At 34.6% G+C, this 22,161-nt stretch overlaps 1 protein-coding gene across 1 annotated transcript in view; it reads left to right on the forward strand.

Annotated features, from left to right (window-relative positions):
* GPR107 (G protein-coupled receptor 107) overlaps positions 1–22,161 on the forward strand; it is an 86,056-nt gene that overhangs the window by 58,305 nt on the left and 5,590 nt on the right. Inside the window, exons 15-17 of the mRNA XM_074293870.1 lie at positions 5,900–5,949; positions 8,225–8,308; positions 9,430–9,551. Of these exons, the coding sequence (XP_074149971.1) occupies positions 5,900–5,949; positions 8,225–8,308; positions 9,430–9,551 (256 nt within the window). The remainder of the gene's footprint in view (positions 1–5,899; positions 5,950–8,224; positions 8,309–9,429; positions 9,552–22,161) is intronic.

Genomic DNA, 22,161 nt, shown 5'->3' on the forward strand with positions numbered 1-22,161 from the left:
GATTTGTTTCATCTCATTGTTGAAGAGGGCCATGTCCATCAGGATTGATCATCATATAGTATTGTTGTTGAAGTATATAATGATCTCCTGGTCCTGCTCATTTCACTAATCATCAGTTCATGTAAGTCTCTCCAGGCCTTTCTGAAATCATCCTGCTGGTCATTTTTTACAGAACAATAATATTCCATAATAAAATGAGAAAGTCTTAACATCAGTTAGTAGATTCAGGTCTGCATTCAGTCTTTTCTCTGATTCTTTCCTTTCTGGTTATTCTGAATCTAATATCATCACTTTTGAGTTTGGCTCAAAATTCCATATGGATCAATATCTGTAGAGAAAAAAGAAGATGAAAGGAAGAGAAGGATAATGTTGAGTATAGGTTAAATCTTTGTAGAATCCCTCCCCTACCTCTCTGTTCTATCTTCACCCTCATTTCCCAATTATAGTTATAGATGCTTTTTGTTTTTGTATACTATGTGAAACATTCAGTATTAAATTCTTAAAGTAAATAGATCATGGTGACTGAACATTGATAGTCTTGTATTTTGAGTCACTGTTGTGTTATATCTTATCTCTAAGGTTCTAACTTTGTCAATTGCTTCATTATTCATTATTCTGTAAGCATTTAGGAAACTCCTCAGAGAAATGAAGGAGACTGCTTGTGCTTAGGAAATAAGGGAGAGCCTTTCACCTCATCAGCGCATACAGGCAGAACACCATAAGAAGCCTGCAGAGAGGGGCCTGTCTGCCCTCTTTGTTCGAAGGGTAAAGAGAGAATCACAGAAAACTGATTACTGATAGATGCATATTTGTGCTTCAACACAAGTAGCAGTAGTGCAAGTCAGAGAGATAATGAACCTTGGAATGAGGATTTGAAGAGGTGTGACTTTCAGGGTATTTTATCTTCTTTCTTGTGGTAAGATCCCTTGGAATAAGGTGAGGCACTTGGCCTTATGTTCTTTTTTTTTTTTTTTTTTTCCAAATTTTCTTTTTCTTTTTTTTTTTTTTTTTAATTAATTTTATAATTATACATTTTTTTGACAGTATATATGCATGAGTAATTTTTTTTATAACATTATCCCTTGTATTCATTTTTCCAGATTTTCCCCTCCCTCCCTCTACTCCCTCCCCTAAATGACAGGCAATCTCATACATTTTACATGAGTTACAGTATAACCTAGATATAATATATATGTGTAAATCCAATTTTCTTGTTGCACATTAAGTATTGGATTCCAAAGGTATAAGTAATCTGGGTAGATAGACAGTAGTGCTAATATTTTACATTCACTTCCCAGTGTTCCTTCTCTGGGTATAGTTGTTTCTGTCCATCATTGATCAACTGGAAGTGAGTTGGATCTTCTTTATTTTGAAGATATCCACTTCCATCAGAATACATCTTCATACAACATTGAAGTGTACAGCGATCTTCTGGTTCTGTTCATTTCACTCAGCATCAGTTCATGCAAGTCTCTCCAACCTCTCTGTATTTGTCCTGCTGGTCATTTCTTACAGAGCAATAATATTCCATAACATTCATATACCATAATTTACCCAACCATTCTCCAATTGATGGACATCCATTCATCTTCCAGTTTCTAGCCACTACGAAAAGAGCTGCCACAAACATTTTGGCACATACAGGTCCCTTTCCCCTCTTTAGTATTTCTTTGGATATAAGCCCATTAGTAGCACTGCTGGATCAAAGGGTATGCACAGTTTGATAACTTTTTGGGCATAGTTCCAGATTGCTCTCCAGAATGTTGGCCTTATGTTCTTGACATAATGTGGTGGTGGCTATTATTTTTTTAAATATATTTTTAAATTTTATAATTATAACTTTTTATATATAGTACATATGCATGGGTAATTTTTTATAACATCCCTTGCACTCACTTCTGTTCTGATTTTTCCCTTCTTCTCTCCACCCCTTCCCCTAAATGGCAGGCAGTCTTATACATGTTAGATATGTTATAGTATATCCTAGATACACTATATGTGTGCAGAACCGAATTTCTTGTTGCACAGGAAGAATTGGAGTCAGAAGGATAAAAATAACCTGGGAAGAAAAATAAAAATGGTAGCTATTATTTTTAAACAATATAGTAAAAATTGTACATATGGCCCTCAAATGTTTGAGTGAAAGGGAATGTTATTCTAGGCCAGTGGTCCTCAAACATTTTAAACAGGGGGCCAGTTCACTGTCCCTCAGACTGTTGGAGTGCCAGACTATAGTAAAAGCAAAAACTCACACTCTGTCTCTGCCCCTCAGCCCATTTGCCATAACCCAGCGGGCAGCATAAACATCCTCAGCATAAACGTCCTCAGCATAAACTGGCTCGCTGGCTGTAGTTTGAGAACCCCTGGTCTAGGCTATCCCCTCATCTTACAGAAAAGGAATTTAAGGTTCCAAGAGGTTGTGTCAGGTTACATGTACTCATTGAGTTGTGTCAGAATCATGTTTAGAACCCATGTCTCCTGGCTTAAGAGTTTAGTGTTCTTCCTTGCTATTGATTTATTGTCCCTTTCCATTATTTTCCCTTTCTTGTGGTAGAACCAGAAATAGGAGTTGTCTTCCCCTTGTCTTCCCCTTCCTTTCCTCCCCTCCCAACTCCCTTCTCCCTCAATTAATAATCCCTTTTGCACCTAGCTTTAGTATTTTCAAAAGAATCATTTAGCAGGCACTGCTTTGTAGCTCCTGTGAAATCCTCTTGTGAAGAATAGCAATCTGAAGTTCAGGATTCCAGCCCTCTGATAACCACATCACTGACTCATTGCATAACCCTGGGGAAATGTCACATGCTGCCTAGCTAGGAGGAGTAGCAGCACTCTGTTTTCCCTTCTTACCAGTGAGACATCATCTTCCATTGCTTGCCCAGCATCCTGACTCATCATGTGCCAATCAGAGCTATTGGCACCCATGTGCTATGCCTCCCATGGATAGCCAGGCTCTGAATGTCTCCAGTTCTTGATTTTTCCTACTTAATTTTCTAAACCTGAATTTCAAGGCAGATGTGATAGCCACTGTTGTACTATAGGAGCACAGAATTCAGAACTGAAAGATACCTATTAAATCCTCTCATTTTTCATATAAGGAAATTGTGGCCCAGAGAGGTTGAGGTTGCTTATCCAAGGTCACATAAATAATAAGTATCAAAGCTGGGCTCCTCTCTGGGCTCCTGGTGCTCCTTCTTTTGCATGCCACAGTCTCATGTGCTTTAGCTAGTATTTACCTATGTAACCATTCTAGTAAATAACCACTTTTAACACTTAGTCTTCCACTTAGAAAACTGAACCGAAAATTTCAGAAAGCGATCTAAGATTATCTTAGTGGCTATAGCTTCAAGTAGCAGTCACTTTTCAGTTATGCCTACCACATGACTAATTAGTGAAGGCAAAAACATTTTGATAATTCCATTTTTCTACTCTATCTCCAACAGAAATACATTCTCTAGAATGTCATAACTTACCCTTCAAAGTGGCATGGCTCTTGTTTAAGTTGACTTATCTCAATTGGCACTTCTGTCCCAATTTTCCTAACATGTTTCCATAAAGGTTCACAGACTTCTTGCCTTCCAAGAATTTCCCAGTCATAAGAACAATTGACACACCCCTTTAGTGTGCCATAATGAAGGCACCGCTTTGGACGAGGGAAGAGATGAGGGTAGGGGATGCGGTTCCTTTTCCATTAAAGCAAACCTCTGCTTTAAATTCTCCCTCTGACAGGAGAGAAATAATGATTCCCATCATAGTTTTGTGAAATGAACTTAGAAAGTACTTAGAAATTCAAGCATAATAAATAAATGACACTTTTATGTACAGAAGTAGTTTCTTAAATGAAGACAGCCATGATACATACAGGTCTCATTTGTCATATTTTTCAGACAAACAACATGGAACAGGAAAAATGTAAGCATTTAAAAATGGACGGGCTGCTGCTCCTTGTCTGTTACTCACTGAGCAGAAGGGGAAAAGATGCAGCACATTGCTTTCTTAGGAAAAGCCTCAGTTCACTCAGTTGCTCACTAAAAATATTTATATAGAATTTGAATGGAAGAAGGATATTAACTATTTTTTTGTCCTCCCAACAATCTAAACATTGAGGTGTTATTTTTCTTCCATGAAACAAAAAGGACTAAAGGATGAGTGTCAACTGATGGAAGAACCAGAGAATTTTAAAAGGTTTTAATAGTAGGGGAAGTTAAAAAAAAAAAGAAGAAGAAGAAGGTAAGGGGTAGTGAAGAGAGCTTTTGTTAATGAATGTGCTGTAATACAGTTTTCATAAAAGCAAATATTCATATGTATGACCCTCAGTTCTTATCTGTTCCTCAAATCTTCCTCTCCCCTAGCTGGAATATCCTTATTACTGTGGGGACACCATCATTTTCTCAGTTAACCAGATTCAGGATCTCAATGTTGCCTCAACTTTTCACTCTCATTCTACTTACTATTCACTATGTTGTCAAATCTTGCTGTTCTGACCTTACAACATGTCTCATATGCATCATCTTCTCTCTAACCCTGAAGTTACATAATTAGCTTAAACTAGTTTACCACCTCTCAAGTGGACTATTGCAACAGGTTTTCTGATTATTGGTCTTCCTCCAAGTCTCACCCCACTCCAATTCATCCTTCATTCAATTTATCTTCCTTAAGTCCAATTCTAATTGTATCACATATATCTATCTCCCCACTTAAACTCTAGTGATTCCCTATTGCCTTAGTCCTCTTCCTACCTTTTTTCTTAGACTTTACTCTCATCCACATACTTTGCAATCTTCACAGGGCTCCTTGCTGTTCCTTGCACACCATAGTATCACTAGACTATTCCTCTTCATTGGTTGGTCCAATTTCTCAGTATCTTTTAACTCACATCCCACCTTCTTCAGGAAGCCTTTCATGTAACTTCCCACTGTTAGTGCCTTTCCTTTTCAGATTATCTTCTATTCTGTATATATTTTATGGCATCTAATTATTTACATGTTGTCTCCCTCATTAAAACACTTGAGATCAGAAAGTATTTTTTATCTTTGTGTCCTCCTAAGCACAGTGCTGGCATATAAAATACTTAATAAATGTTTGTTATTTTTGCTTTGCAATTCTTTAATTTCTAAGAGCTCTGATTCCCTTAGGAACTTTCTGTGCTTTAGTATCAATTCATCAGTTTATTTAGGCATCCAAATTGTGTTTTTGAATATACTACAAATTGTTAATTGTGTAAAGGGTAAATTTCTCCTGTGTTTGCTTATCTGGCACTGACCATCAGTCATAAAAAGAATAATAAAAAAAATTTCTGTCTTTACCACCAAGTGTCATATGCTTTAATTGATTGTTACTAATCAGAATTAATTTACTTACTAAAATTTATGAGTAATGAATTAACAAGCTAGAAAAAGAGTCAATATACCCTACTTAGTATCAGTATTTCATGATAAGTGAAGATAAGAAAATTTGTTGTCTCTGTTGACCTTGGACACCAATTTTGGTAGAATTTAGCTAGAAAAGTAGCAGGTTATGTGCTTAAAAGGGTTATCACAATTACACAGTGAAAAAGGATCACAATGAAAACCTAATTGAATTCTGCAAAAGGCACAGATGTTAATTGAAATCACCACCTCAGCTGTAAGATATTCTTCCAAATGATACCTCTGGGCCAGTTTGAGAAAGTGCAATTCTGCAAGCAGAATTCAGGATTTCAAGTACTTTTCTCCCACACTATTCTTATTTGAAGCATGCAATGCCAAATGAACAGAACACCTGTGAGGTATAATTTTTACAGGGGAATGCTGATCTGCACCAGAGTTGAACTCTCTTTTTGGAGAAGCGATCGCAACCACCTGATTGTAATTTGCTATAACATAAAATAATCATCCTTTCTTTTGTTCTTTTCTCTCCATAGCTGCTATTAACTTAGCAAAGCTGAAACTATTCAGACATTACTACGTATTGGTGAGTAAGAAATCTTAGGACTGTAAATGAGGACTGTGTTGGGGAACAAAAGTACTATATGTTTTTTAGGTAGGCCTTATTTGATTTTATATTTGATTTTAAACCTTGATTCATAAATGAATCTCTCAATTCATAGATTTTAATTTTTAAATGAAATTCAACAAACATTTTTCTTTTTATTGAATAAAATAGCAAATACCTGTTACTTGTCATCTTTTTCAGTAAGAATAGAATATCATCAATCAGTATATTATGTGCCTACACTGTGTCACATGTCCTTGGAGTTAGGGATACAAAAACAAAAATGAAACAGTCCCTGCCCTTAAGACAATATCCAAATAAGCATAGAGAAAATAAAGCTACAGTACAGCTGTATTATAGCTGTATACTTTCTGGTAAAGAACTACCATTCCTTGAGAATAGAAAAAGTATTTGTATCAGGGGTTTTTGTTGTTGTTGTTGTTGTTTTTAATCTGGAAAACAAGATAACAGATGAGAAACATTTCTTAATTATAGAATTACAAATGGAACTTGTTAGAAGTCATTCAGTTCACAGATTTTTCCTAAAAAGATGAGATTCCAGACCCTTTGTGGGGGTGGCAAGCAAGAACCTTTTAGAATTGGTCTGCTCACTCTGAAAAAAGTGTTTTATGAATCTTATCACACCATCTGTGGCTTTGGAATTGTGAGTCGCTTCAAATAGTTCACTTTCCAAAGCAAATGTTAGAGTTGTAAATAGCAAAGATGACGGGGTGAATGAACCATGAACCAATTGGTTGTCTTTGTTATTTAAAAAACTAAGTCTGAGGACTGTCTCTAAATATGTGTGCCTTGAGAATTTAACTTCAGATAACAAAGTCAGGAATATTTCATCTAAACTTTGTGAAACTGGAGTATTTGAGACCATCCAAACCCTCTACTCTCAATGAGATTTGATCATTAAGACAGGCAATGTGGTTAAAACCATATGACATGTATATACTTCAACAACAATACTGTATGATGATCAATTCTGATGGACGTGGCCCTTTCCAACAATGAGGTGAACCAAATCAGTTCCAATAGAGCAGTAATGAACTGAACCAGCTACACCCAGTGAAAGAACTCTGGGAGATGACTATAAACCACTACATAGAATTTCCAATCCCTCTAATTTTGTCCGCCTGCATTTTGGATTTCCTTCACAGGCTAAATTACACTATTTCAAAGTCTGATTCTTTTTGTTCAGCAAAACAACTGTTTGGTCATATATACATATATTGTATTTAATTTATATTTAACATGTATTGGTCGGCCTGCCATCTGGGGGAGGAGGGGAAAAATTGGAACAAATGGTTTGGCAATTGTCAATGTTGTAAAATTACCCATGCAAATATCTGGTAAATAAAAACTATTTAAAAAAAACAAATAAAAAACATATGACATGATAAATGTGGAAATATATTTAGAAGAATTGTACATGTTTAACCTAAATTATATTATTTGATATCTAGGGGAGGGGAAAGATAGAAAAGGAGGGAGAAAAATATGAAACAAAAGATTTTGCAAGGGTGAATGGTGAAAATTATTTTTGCATATATTTTGAAAGATCAAAAGCTATTGCAAAAAATAATTTAAAAAATTTTTAAAAAGAAAAAGCTGGGGGAAAAAACTAAACATAGCATATGACAATAAGTTATTGTTTAAATGTTTTAGAGCGGTGTCTCAAGGCTGTCTTGTATCAGCAAGGGAAATAATTTAATATTTTAGATTCCCTTGAATGTGCCCTTCACTTTTATGGAGCAGAAATGTGAGGATCTGAACGTTTGGATTTTCTTTTGTGGCATTCTTTTCTGTTGTCACATTTGAAAAATCATTACAAATAAAACTCTCAAGCCTAAGGATTGAAATTTATCTTTTGGGGACTAAAACAAAAATATAGCAAATATAGCGAAGGGATTTTTTTGAATTTTTTGAATTTGAATGAGATACCAAAGGGATCATTTTAGAGTTCTGATTGGCCACACTTAAAATGTTTTGCACTTTTCTCCAACTGGACTATGATAAACACTTGTATTGTCAAGAGACAATGAAGGAATCATTTAAAGTATAACTGCCACAAAATCAGTTCTTTTCTTTACTCTCTCACCCATATTTATTAACTAACATTATAAACCTAAAGCGATGTGCTCCAAATAGCTTTCTATAGTTTTAAATGCATTTGAGTAGAAAGAAGAAAATGATGGCATGAAGGCAGAGTTGATTTTACTTATTTTATCTTTTCCTTTTTCTGTAGATTGTCTCTTATATTTATTTCACAAGGATCATTGCAATTCTCCTCAAACTTGCTGTTCCATTCCAATGGAAATGGCTCTACCAGGTATGCACATATCAGAAGGAAACATATCAGACTTCCAAGTAAATGAATGTAACAGCATTTCTCACTCCAGAAAGAAAATCAGTGATAGCTCTCTACTATTATCTCATTACCTAAGGATAAACTGCTAAGTCCTTTTTTCTAATTATTTTCAATTAAAAATATTTTGTCCATCAAAGATGCTGGGTCTTTGGAAAATGTGGAAGTAATTGCATTATTGATTTTACTTTTCATTTTATAAAGATTTTGGCAAGGAGAATGGGGGCAGGGAAGATGGAGCCTAAGCAGAGGAAAAAAAAGATAGGTTGTGCCCTTTATAATTAAAGTTTCTCCTCATGTGATAAAATTATTTTTTTCCCTTCATTTATGGATTTGTTTATATAAAACAGCCTTGATACCTTGTCCCACCAGCTCTGGTAGCTTTCTTTTAATTTAAAAAAAAATTTGTGGGGCTGGGAAGGCAGACTTGTGTTTCACCAATTTAGGGGACTCGTGGTATGAAAATTCCCTACACCTATACACAGCAACTTCTCTTAACAATCTTGTCCTAGAGATTTTCTTGGAGCTGATAAGTTTTGAATTCAGGTCTTCTTGACATCAAATCCAACTCTCTATCCATTATTGCTGCACTATATCATAACATAAAATATAAATGTAATGTGTAAGATAATTCCTATGAGATCTTCTCACTTTGAAAAAGCAATGTTAGACTTAATGTTAAGAAAACTGAGTTCAAAGCTTAATTCTGGCACTAAATCATCTATATAACCAAATTTCTAATGTCTTCAGACTCAAGTTTCCTTATAAGATAAGACTATGAGGAATAAATTAACTATTCAGAGCTGCCAATTTTGAGGAAGGTTCATTTTCCTTTAAAAAGCATAGCTCGTGTTCATGTTTAAAGTGAGTGCTTCTAAATTCATCTTCTTGGAATAGTACTAAAAGATGACACTTTGGCGAAACTGCCCTAATAAAACACTGTGATCAGTGAACGTTGAGTCTAATAGAAGAGTACAGATTAACTGTAGAGAAGAGGATTGTCAGTGTTACTTTGTTTAATGTCATTTCTATATCAAATATTGCCTTGGTTAATTCCTTTATGGGGGATGTCTTTTATTTTGTAGCTATTGGATGAAATGGCAACTTTGGTGTTCTTTGTTCTGACTGGCTATAAATTCCGCCCAGCATCTGATAACCCTTACCTGCAGCTGTCTCAGGAAGATGATGATTTGGAAATGGAATCTGTGTAAGAAACCTCTATCCTCTTCTGTAAAAGATCCTTTTTTTTTTTTTTCTTTCTTTGTCATCTTAGTCTTCATTGGATATAAATACCCAGTATGACTCGGATAGTCTGAGTTAGCCTGTTTAGGTGCTCCAGAGGTACACTTCTTCTTTATTTGACAGAAAGATTTAGAAGTTCATAACCTAGTTGTGTGAAGTATCTGCCAAGCATTGCACTTTTTTTTTTCCCAGCATAAATTAGAGATTGCCACTCTTTTAAGAATGGTTGATGTATTTAGTTTCATAGTTCCTTTTAGTAATTAATGTAATGTGTTTCTGATGACATTTAGGACTTGGAATATACTTGGATACTTTGGGTAGATTCAAAACCATTGTGAATAGGTGGTAGTTCATTTTAGCTTCTGTCTTTAGGAGCTGGTAACTGAAAGTTCAGTAGTCTGTTGTTTGTATTAAATCTGCTAATCTTGCTTATTTATAAATATCATTTGTCATCATGAAGTTTGGTTGACTGTCCTAGTTAATGCATTACCATTAAATTCATATGACTGTTAAAGTGGACCTTTCTGTTTAATATAACAAGTGGCTTTAAAGCTTTTATTTCAGAATGGAAATAATTGTAATTCATAGAGGGATTCTGAAATGAATTCCAATTTGTAGAACTTTTGAAAAAGGAAGAGGTCCTTGTCAATGTCTTTTTTAAAAATACTTTTTATTTTCAAAAATATATACCAAGATAGTTTTCAGCATTCACTCTTGCAAAATCTTGTGTTCCAGATTTTTCTCCCTCCCTTCACCCTCTTCCTCTTCTAAATGGCAAGTAATCCAATATATGTTAAATATATGTAATTCTTCTATACATGCTTCCACATTTATCATGTTGCACAAGAAAAATCAGATCAAAAAGGGAAATAAATGAGAAAGAAAACAAAAAGCAAACAACAACTAAAAAGGTGAAAATACTATATTGTGATCTCACTGATTCAGTTCCCACAGTTCTCTTTCTGAATGCACATAGCTCCCTCCATCACAAGTCCATTGGAATTGACCTGAATTACCTCATTGTTGAAAAGAGCTACATCCATCAGAATTGATCATTGTATAATCTTGTTTTTGCTGTGTACAATGATTTTTTGGTTCTACTCCCTTCCCTTAGCATCACTTCATAGTGAGTCTCTCCCTTGTCAGTCTTGAGAGAAGTAAAAGGCACAGAATTCAAAAGGTGCATCAGGTAATATAATCCATATATGCTTGACAAATGCAGGATTTTAATTGATTTGTGGATTTGTTGAGGGGGCTTACCCAGAAGGCAGCCATATTTATATTCTCTCTTATTTTACTTGTCAGATCAACCACATCTATTAAGCGCTTGCTGTGTGCTTGAAGTTCTTTGTATGCAATGCTGGAAGCATTTTTATTTTTTTGCACTTTAAATGATGAGAAACAGCCCACACATGGTTATATGTAATCCAAAGGACTAAAATATGTAATGGCTTTCTTTATATTTATTATTGCTACTAGAAAAATAATTCAAAGAGTGTGCTATACTCCTAGGTCAGTATTACCACCTCTTCAAAGAACAACTATTTTTCTTTTCCTTTGATTCTGAATGAACCAGCAATGAAAAGAAGCAAGTAAGAGAGTAACAGGAAATATATTTGCAGAATTAGCAAAATCTTAGTAAGTGGCTTTCCTGCTAAGGACCCACAAACTGAGTCAATTTAATAAGCAGTAGCATCTGCAATCCACCATGCTGACAGAATTTCAATTAGACTTTCTCTCTGTGGCAACATATGAGAGAAGAACCTATCATCTCTATAATATATTTTCAGGTTGCAGCTTCAATTTTAATATTAAAAAAATACTGTGTTGAAATAATGAGATCATGGGGGCTTTTTATTCCACATGCCCTGTTACTCACTGAATTATAGTGCTAGAAGAAACATCAATTGGCTATAAGTTTCTTAACTCATATATGGTGAAATTTGAAGACATTCCTATATCTTTCATCATCTTATATTTGTTTCCTTTTGCCACTTTTTAATGTAGGTGTGATAATAGGTACCTTAGAAGAAATTGTGAGTATTCATGTAATATGATGGTGCAAGTGCATCAGTGGCCAGAAAGCTAAATTGTCATTGGACAGAAAAGAGTGTGAGCTAATTAATATGACCTAATATGTTCTGGCAAATTCATAGGTAACATAGAGTTTATACTCCAGATAAAATGAGAGTAATAGTCCTAACAACCAGAGTTGTTCTGCTAAATAATTTCAAGTGACTTCTGTAAGCCATTCAAAAATTAATTATTTGACTATTTTTAGTGAAATTTTGCCTTTGAGTGCCCTAATGTCTTTTCTTGCTTGGGATTATTAGATAGCTGGGTGTGAATTTAACATGTTCCAAGGGTTCAGTTCACATGGGGAAAACATGCCACACAGAAGTTTCTCTTAGCTTTGATAAAGTGATCTGATTTACTCAACATACATAGACTGTATTCTCTGCATCTAAGAAGTAAGTGAGCATTTCTGCACTAAAGATAAGATCTTAAATACCATTACTACACAATTATGGTACTTGAAGATAGATGTTACCTCCAAGTAAGCTACTAAATGCATGTACATACACTGGCTGTTGAGGAAGTGGGAGATTTTTAGTACTATGTCATAGGACTTTATCTTATAAAAATGAAGTCTGTGAAGGAGAACAACCATTTATCCCACACCATCTATCCATAGATACATCTTTATAGTTTCAAGTTAATGAGACTGAAGAGCCTTAAATAAGAAAACATTGAACTACTTTCAATCAATCAATAAATAAACAAACAAACAAATAAATAAGGAAAGAATTGTACATTTGGGAACCTTCTCCAGAATTAATAAAAATTTCTTTGTTGAAAAAATTATATGAATTTATTAGAAATGGCAGGGCAACTAGGTGGTACAGTAGATAGAATACCAGCCCTGAAAGTCAGAAGGACCTGAGTTCAAATGTGGACTCAGACACTAAAGATTTCCTAGCTGTGCAACCCTGGGCAAGTCACTTAACCCCAATTCCCCTGGGGGGAGGGAAGAGAAAAAAAAGAATTTATTAGAGATGGCATAGCTGAAAAGGCCTGAATTCAAGTTCAGTTTATTAGTGCAATCTATATTCATCTGAAAGAGATTGAAAATCCCAAATAGGAGAAGCAATCCAGAACTATTATTACTGTTTGTAAGGGCCCTTTAAATGGGCGGCACCACAGCGCAACAGGAGATTGAGGCCCAGAAATATTCTCTGTGGATATAGGACTGCCCTGTGGGTGGGATCCTGTCCATATTGAGATAGCTTCATAATGGGTGACGACTCTCTTGCTGATTGGCTGTGTGTGTGACCTCACAGGCCCTTTATAAGCCCACTGCAGACAGCAGTCGCTGTCTTTAACCTGGCTCCCTAGCCTGGGGTAGCCAAGCCAAGCCAAGCGGATGGATAGCAGAGAGGTAAAGAGTTTGGTAGTGAACAGCTATTATTTCTCTTTTCTGATTAGGGAAATGTCATTTCTAGATGACTTTTGTCTTAATATCTTAGAAATCATTTAAGCCAAACGGAACCACAGTTTCATCTTTTAGAAAGACTTGAAGTCTTTCTAAACTTGTTAAGCACTCATCAGATGTTAAGTTCTGAGAATACAAAGATGTCAAAATGACCTCATCCCTACCTTTCAGACAATGATATTATCTTATAGACACAGGCAGTATAAGACAAGGTAGAATGTGGTTCTCCTGCACAAAGGATGCAGGTGTTTTTAAATGATCTAAAAAAAATTGAGAAGGAAAAGAAGCACTTTCATCTGGAAAAAATAAAAGAAAAGAGTTTAAACTGAGTCAAACATCTATTCATATCACTGAGGGAATTGAAGGAATTAGAACACAAGTAGTTGGTAGGAATTGAATGAGTCACATTGATTCTGTCTTGTGACTCAATGGTGCCAAAGTTGAAGAAGATGGCTGGTCTTGATTTGTTATACATTTGGGTTGGCCTGCATTGTTTTTTTAAATCAATATATTCCGGAGTTTGGTCCTGTTTCCTCAGTCATTTCATCTTTTACTCACCATGTCTCCTGTTAACTTGCCAGGACAGAGCAAAAGAGAAGGAGTGTATTTTAAGTGTAAGAGAAGATTCTATGTAAATACACAAAGAGAAGAGATGGCAGGAACAAATCAATGATCAATTTTGGCTGGAATATAGAGTACTTCATAAAGTGAGAAGAACTAAAAACACCAAAAGTTATTTCCTCTAGAAGTTAAATTATTCTGAAGGAATAGAATACTTGGATCATTCTTTCAAAACATATTATCTTTTGTCAGTCCATTATACTCCTCCATTATACCCCTTATGCCTATCCCTAAAAGAAGGCAAATCTATTTTAAATAAATTATTAGTTTTCTGTACTCACTAGGGGAAAATCATCTATATGGGGCTGTGATTACTTCACAGGCAATCAAAAGCCTAGTAGGCCTAAACAGATTATTACACATGAGTGCTTCACAGCTTTTATGTGGTAAAAGTTTAGAAGACCAGATTTGGACTTTATTTGTAATGAAGAACCTTTCCTAGAGTTCAACTTCTTTGTGACAAACATTTTGGAAGGCCTTTGGGCTCTGATTTGTCCAGTGTTCTCCACTTTTTCTTTCCTCTGACCTGAACTTCACTCACAGTTTTTGGAGATTTTCCTCTGATACATTTTTCCTACCTCCTATCTGAAGTTTTGCCCTAAAACTTCCTGTGACTGTCACATTACTGTTATATAGTCTATTGGTTGATATTATTTCTGATTAATTATTTATGAGTATTTCAGAGGAAATCCATGTGTCAGGAGAAACTATATAGACTCTTTATTTCAGCCATGCCAGTTAGTGAAAATCCTTAAAGCTGTTCCTGATTTCAGAGAGAACAATTGTTTGCTTTATATGCAATTATTAAACTACCAACCAAACATGATGTCTCCCTGTGAGAAGATATAATGATGTCTTAATTATAAGTAACACTGATTTTCAATTTTAGTCCCCTTTTCCTCTCACTTTCTGGGCTGAGATTCACAAAGATGCTTCTAATTTTCAGTAATGGAACTTGTCATTAAAAATTAAGCAAGTTAAAAAGTATTGAATGCAATTTTAATTACTAGACTCGGTAGCCTTTACATTTAGCTTGCATAGTCATGGTGATCTGGATTATTTCTGTCATCCTGTGACTAAGAGCAATAGGGGAGGAAATGGTCTCTTTAGAATTAGGCTTCCAGTCTACTCTTCTGAAGACTGCTGTTAACTTCTTGCAGCCTGTTGATGATTTTATTTGTTGTGAGAAGTGGAAGTTGGGAAATGGAAGTCTGCTGTAGTCATCTATTAACTATGCCAAGCAACACTTAACTCTAGAGGCCATTCTGTGTTTGGCTGTAGAAACAGCCTTGTTAATTACTCAGGCTGCAACACAGAGAAATTCAGAAAGCCAGACAGAAAGGCAGAAGGTCTCACCTCTAATTAATCTTAGTTTTTCTATTAGCATTTATATGGCCTTGAGCAAGATGCCTTGTCACCTCTGGGCCTTCTTTTTCCTCAGCTGTAATATGGAGACAGTGATAATGGAAGAGAAAATTTTACAGCTGCTCAAAGCTCTGTAGGTCTGAGATTCTACATGAGGGGTCTCTTCTTTACTGGGACAATTATCATGGCTTATCTGTCAGTTGAATCATTTGCAAAATGGAAAGAGCACTAGGCTTGGAGTCAAAAATAGCTGAGTTTAAATCCAGCCTCAAATATTTAGTAGCTATATGACTTGCTAGGCTCAGTTTTCTCTTCTATAGAATGATCTGGAGAAGGAAATGGCAAGCCACCCAAGTATCTCTGCCAAGAAAACCCCAGATGGAGTCATGGAGAGTTAGATGTGACTGAAAAACAATTGAAAAACAACTGAACAACTCACAATGATGATCATTATGACATAGCTATTAATTGAATCATTTGCAAAGCTTTTTGCCCAATTCACCTTAAGTGCATTTCTTATCACATTGGAAAAGCAGCTGGGTCAGTTATATAATAAGAGCAAGAAGAGTAACAGATGGCTATCGACGAGCTAACCTACAGATCTATTGAAGGATAGCTTTCTGTAGCAATGCCGGCTAACTCTTTGGTCACTTTGTCATTTGCACCTGGACTAGAAGACAAATGTGAAGCAAAAATGTTGGTGAAATTTCCCAAGTTCCTTATTGAGATCTTTGAGACACTAATGTAATCCTGACTTATTCCTTGTTGCTGCTGTTTTAACCATGTAGATCCACAGTTTGCAGCAAACATCAAGAGAATCCATTAGAGGCCCCATTAGAATGAAATAACAAGACAGTGGATCATTTATCTCACTTTAGCTACAGAAATGCTATTCTTGAAATCTTGTGAGGTTGGTAATGCTTAGAAAGGGCTAATTGTGGTCAGCTTCTTGAAAATTTACTGGTAAAATGTGATGGTGCGAATTACAGATTTCATACTACAAAATTCCCACATTGGCTGATTTTTAACATCTATTTCATTTGGACAGAGTAGATGATCCTTAGATTGTAAAGGAAAAGGGGAAAGAAGACACAAAAGAAGAAAAAATTTTCCATGTATTTCCAGGAACTTGGCAAATAGAATTTTCAAGGAATATGTTCTGCTTATTTATGTGCCAATTTTTGTTGATCTTCTCTTTCTTATTTCCCCTCCCCCCCCCAACCAGGTTATCTTAATCTAAGAAAAGTTTAGTCTTTGATAGAGAAAACTTTAGATTGCATTTTGTTTCTGAGTTAAGTATCTTAGGGTCAGTGAAGAAAGGCATATTAGATATCAAAAGGTTCATTGTCTTATTTAATGCTATGTATGAGTAACAACATTTCCCAGTATAGTCAGGTTGTGTAGTAGAAGCAACATTGTATATATTTTACAGAAATGTATGAACTCTTTCTAAACAAGGTCAGCAATTACATGTAAATCAGCAGAGAGGAAATGATAATGGGTTTATATCAATGGGGTATTTTTCTGTGCTTCAGAAAGATAGATGTCTGTGATCTTCAGGCCTGTATTCATTAATACTAACATCTACAATAAGACTTTTTTTAGTTACATTGTTACCAAAGGCGGAATGAATGAATATATATATATATGTATGTATGTATCCATCCATATAGAAAGAATAGAGATTCCTTTGGAGGATACTTTTGGCCTTTCTCTTCTTAATGGTAAAGTGGTCTGGGATTATCAATTTTCTCTCATTTCAAGATTTCTACCCAAAATAGTGATGGCTACAACCCTAGCTATGTAATCAAGGAGAGTTTCTCCATTTCAAGTGACTAGCCTCTGCAAACTTTAGCAATGTAGTGTTCTCCCAGCTGGGCCCACAGATTCAACCAACACTTGTTTAAGAATCTTTGTGATGCAAAATAAGCTCAAAATGGGTACTTTATTCTCAATGGTATTTTGTTTTTCCAAATACATGTAAAGATAGTTTTCAACATTTTTTTTTTTTTTTTTTTTTTGCTGAGGTAATTGGAGTTTAGTGACTTGCCCAGAGTCACACAGAGTTAGGAAGTATTAAATGTCTGAGGCTGGATTTGAACTCAGGTTCTCCTGACTTCAGGGCCAGATCTCTATCCACTGTACCATTTAGCTCCCCCAACATTCATTTTCGTAAGATTTTGTGTTCCCAATTTTTTCTCTCTTTCTTCCTTACCTTCCCCTTCTGTAGTCATATGAAAAAATATGCTCTAAATCAGTATTGGTCAGAAAAATGCAAATTAAGATAACTGAGCTACCACCTCACACCTTTCAGAGTGTAGCTAAGATGATAGGAAAAGATAATGATAAATATTGAAGGGGATATAAGAAAACTGGAACATTCATTGTTGGTGGAATTGTGAAATGATCCAACCATTCTGGAGAACAATTTGGCACTGTGCCCAAAGGGCTGTAAAACTCTGCATATCCTTTGATCCACAATGTCACTACTGTGGTGTGCATCCCAAAGAGATGACAAAAAAAGTGAAAAACACCCATATGTGCAAAAATGTTTTTTTGTAGTAGCAAGGAACTGGAAACTGAGTAGATGCCCATCCATTGAGGAATGATTTAAGTAAATTCTGGTATATGAATGTAATGGAATATTATTGTTTTATAAGAAATGATGAGCAGCCTGATTTCAGAAAAGCTTGCAAAGACCTTGGAAAGAACTATATGAATGTTGAGTGCAGAACCAGGAGAACATTGTACACAATAACAAAAAGATTATGAGATGATCAATTGTGATAGATTTGGCTTTTTTCAATTAATGCAGTCATTCAAGACAGTTCCAATAGATTTGGATTGGAAAATTCACATTCAAAGAGAGAACTATAGAGACTGAATTTAGATTAAAGCATAATATTTTCACCTTTTTGTTTCTTTTGGTTTTTTCTCTCTTTTGTTCTACTTTTTCTTATGTAATATGACAGATATGAAAATCTGTTTTAAAAAACAGCAATATGATCTAGGTTATACATGAACAATACTTTTAAACATATTTCCATGTTTGTCATGTTGTGCACAGAAAAAAAAAATCAGAACAAAAGGGAAAATACCACAAGAAAGAAAATCAAACAAACAAAAAAGAAAGAACAAGAAAAGTGAAAATAGTATGTGCCTATCAACATTCAGTCTTCATAATTCTTTCTTGGGATGGAAAATTCATCTTCATCCAAAATCTATTGGAATTGCCTTAGATCATTGCATTGCTGAGAAAAATTAAGTCTATCACAGTTGATCATCACATAATCTTCTTGTTACTTTATACACTGTTCTCCTGATTCTGCTCACTTCACTCAGCATCAGATCATGTAAATTTCTCCAAACCTCTCTGAAATCATCCTGTTGGTAGAACTATGAATTGGTCTAATCATTTTGGAGAGCAATTTAGAACTATGTCTAGTAAAAAATTGTTCATACCCTTTGGCCTTTGTACATAATAGTATTGCTACTAAGTCTGTATCTCAAAGAAATCAGAGAAAAGGGAAATGACTCATGTACAAAAATGTTTGTAGCAACTGTTTCTGTGACGACAAAGAATTGGAAATTGAAAGAATGCTCATCATATGGGAAAATGACTATTGTGGTATGTAATATATAATTTCAGTGAAATTCACTCTTGCGCTGTAAGAAATGATGAACAAGATAGTTTCAGAAAAAGTTGGGAAGATTTTATTACTTGATATAAAGTAAAGTGAACAGAACCTAGAGAATATTTTATGCAATATGATGATTAATGTGAAATGTTACGTCCTCTGATCAGTACAATGATCCAAAATACTCATGATGAGAAATCTACCTCCAGAGAGAGAGATTTGATGATCTGTGAATCCAGACTTAAGGGTTTTTGTTTTTTGATTTTGCTTTTTTCCCATTTAAAAATTTTTTTTCTTGCCTTTTTTTGGGGGAAGGGGCAATATGTCTAATATGGAAATATGTTTTGTACAGCTATATATGTATAATGGGTATCATATTTCTTATCTTTTCAATAGTATGGAAGGGAATTGAAGGAAGATTTTTTTAAATTGAAAATAAAATTGGGCAGATTCAACTAGAATTTCTAGAAGAAATAAAACAAGAGTTGTTTTGTTTTGTTTTAAACTTCAAAACTTTTTCTAAATGAAACCAGAGTGTTAAAGGAAAACATTGAAGGAGGTAAGGGATAATGAGAACTGTGGAAGAAAGAAGTAGAAAGAGAATTAGCAGTTTAGCAAAGAAAAAAACTTTGCCCTAGTAGCTAACTTCCCGATAATTAGAATTGTTCAAATAGAATCCAAAGATTGTAGAATTATTCAAAGTCAAAAGACTGAAGTGATAGAATATGAAAGGTATTTCATAGTGAAAACATAAAACTAGAAAATAATTTAAGAATCATTGAATTACCTGAGTCATGACCAAGTCACATTTCAAGAAATCGTTTAAAAAAAAACAAACAAACCTGCTCAAATCTTTGAGGAAACAGAGTGAAGAAAAAAATAGAATCCATTGATTACCTCTTGAAAGAAACCACAGAATGAAAACTTCTAGGAATATGGTTGCCAAAGCTCAGAGCTTCCAGGTCAAAAAAAAAGTACTATCCACAGCCATAAAGAAAGAATTCAAGTAATGCAGAGATATAATCAAGATCCAACAAAATTTAGTAGCCACTACTGTAAAAGAGTAAAGAACTTAGAATATAGTATTCTATATAGAAAACATAGTTTTAAAATATAAATATTATATTATTAATATTTAAAATATAACCTAGCAAAAATGAATATAATCCTTTAGAAGGGAAAATTGATTTTTCATGAAATTGACAACTTATAAGCATTCTAGATGAAAGGACCAGTTACGTAGAAACTTTGAACAGTGAGAGTTAAAAGAAATATAAAAAGATAAACATGAGGGGGACAATCATCAGGGACTTCATATGGATAAACTGATGATATTCTAGTATGAAGAGATGACAGAATATGGGTTCCCTCTGAATCTTATCATTGGGAATTACAGAGGAAATCTCATTAGAAGGCCTGGGATTAGTTTTGTTGTGTCTTGAGCTTCAAAAAAGAGATGGAAAGGGAGAAATAGAAAAGATAAGGAAAAATATTACATAAACAGAGTGTGCAAATAGAAGACTACACGAAAAGAATGGGATGGGAAGAATAGATGAGAATTGAATTCATCTCAGATGATCAAAGGAAAAAAGAATATGCATACACATACATTTAACTCTACAGGGAAATAGAGGATGGGGAAGAAAGGAGAAGAGAGAATAAGAGAGAAGGAGTAAGTTAAGAGAGGGATGAGTACTAAGCAAAACAAACTAATTGTATATTGAAAACTAAAGGAGTTCCCCTCAATTGGGGAAATAGTGAACAAGTTATAGCTTATAAATGCTGGCTATTGAATACTATTATGCTATAAGAAATAAGATGATTTCAGAAAAACCTCGAGAAACTGATACAAAGTAAAATGAGCAGAACCAAGAGAACAATTTATACAATAACAATATAAAGACAAACTGCTGGGGAAAAAATCTTTAAAGCCAGTGTAATAAAGCATTGCTAAAATATATAAAGAACTGTGTCAAATTTAGAAGAGTTCAAATCATTCCCTAATTAATAAATGGTCAAGGGATATGAACAGACAATTTTCAGATGAAATTAAAGCCATCTATAGTTATATGAAAAAATGCTCTAAAGCACTATTGATTAGAGAAATGCAAATTAAAACTATTCTGACATACCACCTCAAATCTCTCAGATTGGCTAAAATGACAGGAAAAGATAATAATAAATGCTGGAAGGGATGTAGGAAAACTGGGACACTAATACATTGTTGATGAAATTGTGAAATGATCCAGCCATTCTGGAGAGCAGTCGGGAACTGTGCCCAAAGAGCTATAAAACTGTGTATACTCTTTGATCCTGTGACCACTGCTAGGACTATATCCCAAGGAAATCTTAAAGAAGAGGAAAGGACTCACATGTGCAAAAATGTTTGTAGCAGCTCTTTTTGTGGTAACAAAGAATTGAAAAAGGAGTAGATACCCATCAATTGGGAGATGGCTAAACAAATTGTGGTATGTGAGAGTAATGAAATATTATTGTTTTATAAAAAATGAACAAGCTGATTTTAGAAAGATCTGGAAAGATTTACATGAACTGATGCTGAGTAAAACAAACAGAATTAGGAATACATTATACACAATAACGAATGTTCGATAATCAACTATGAAATACTTGGTTCTTTTCAGTATTCAGTGACCCAAAGTAATCCCAGAAGACTTTGGATAGAAAATGCCATCTGCATCCAGACAGCGAACTAAGGAGACTGAATGTAAATCAACACATGCTATGTTCACTTCTTTTGTGTGTATATGTTTTTAATCTCTGCCATGGCTTTTTCCTTTTGCTCTGATTTTTCTCTTCCAACATGATTCATAAAGTAATGTGTATTAAAAATAAATAAATTTACTAGGGGGAAAAAAAAGACAAACTGCTTAGAAAGATTTAGGAATTCTGATCAACCACAGTCCAAAGGTCTAACAATTAAACATGCTACCCACCTTCTGATAGAGAGGTGAAGGAGTCAGTACAGAATGTGACTTTTTTTTTTTCCCTCAGATATAGTTAAAGCAAGATTTTGTTTTGCTTTACTACACATGTCTGCAATAGAGAGTTTTTTTTTTTTCCTGTTTTTTCAATTCAGACCAGGAGTGTGAGAAGGGAAAGGAAAGGAAACAAATTTTTTTTCTAACTAAATTTAATTTTAAAAAGAAGTATAGACAGCAAGAATGAAAAGAAGTAAAGACTGACTTTCTTTCCCTTCCAACTAAATTTTTAAAAATTTTACTGATCTCAGCTTTACTTGTATAAAATTTATAGATAGCAATACTTCCTTTTGAATTACTGTTCTTAGGTGAAATAAGATTATGTAGTATTTGGATTTATCTGAAGTGAAGTTGGTTACACACACACACACACACATACACATACACAATTTATTAAGCTGATAATAAATAGCTTCCTATATAGGAAGTTCTTATTTGTCAGTGAGGGAATACTGTTGC

The sequence above is a fragment of the Sminthopsis crassicaudata genome, chromosome 2 (genome assembly GCF_048593235.1).
Source record: "Sminthopsis crassicaudata isolate SCR6 chromosome 2, ASM4859323v1, whole genome shotgun sequence".
NCBI classification, from domain to species: Eukaryota; Metazoa; Chordata; class Mammalia; order Dasyuromorphia; family Dasyuridae; genus Sminthopsis; species Sminthopsis crassicaudata.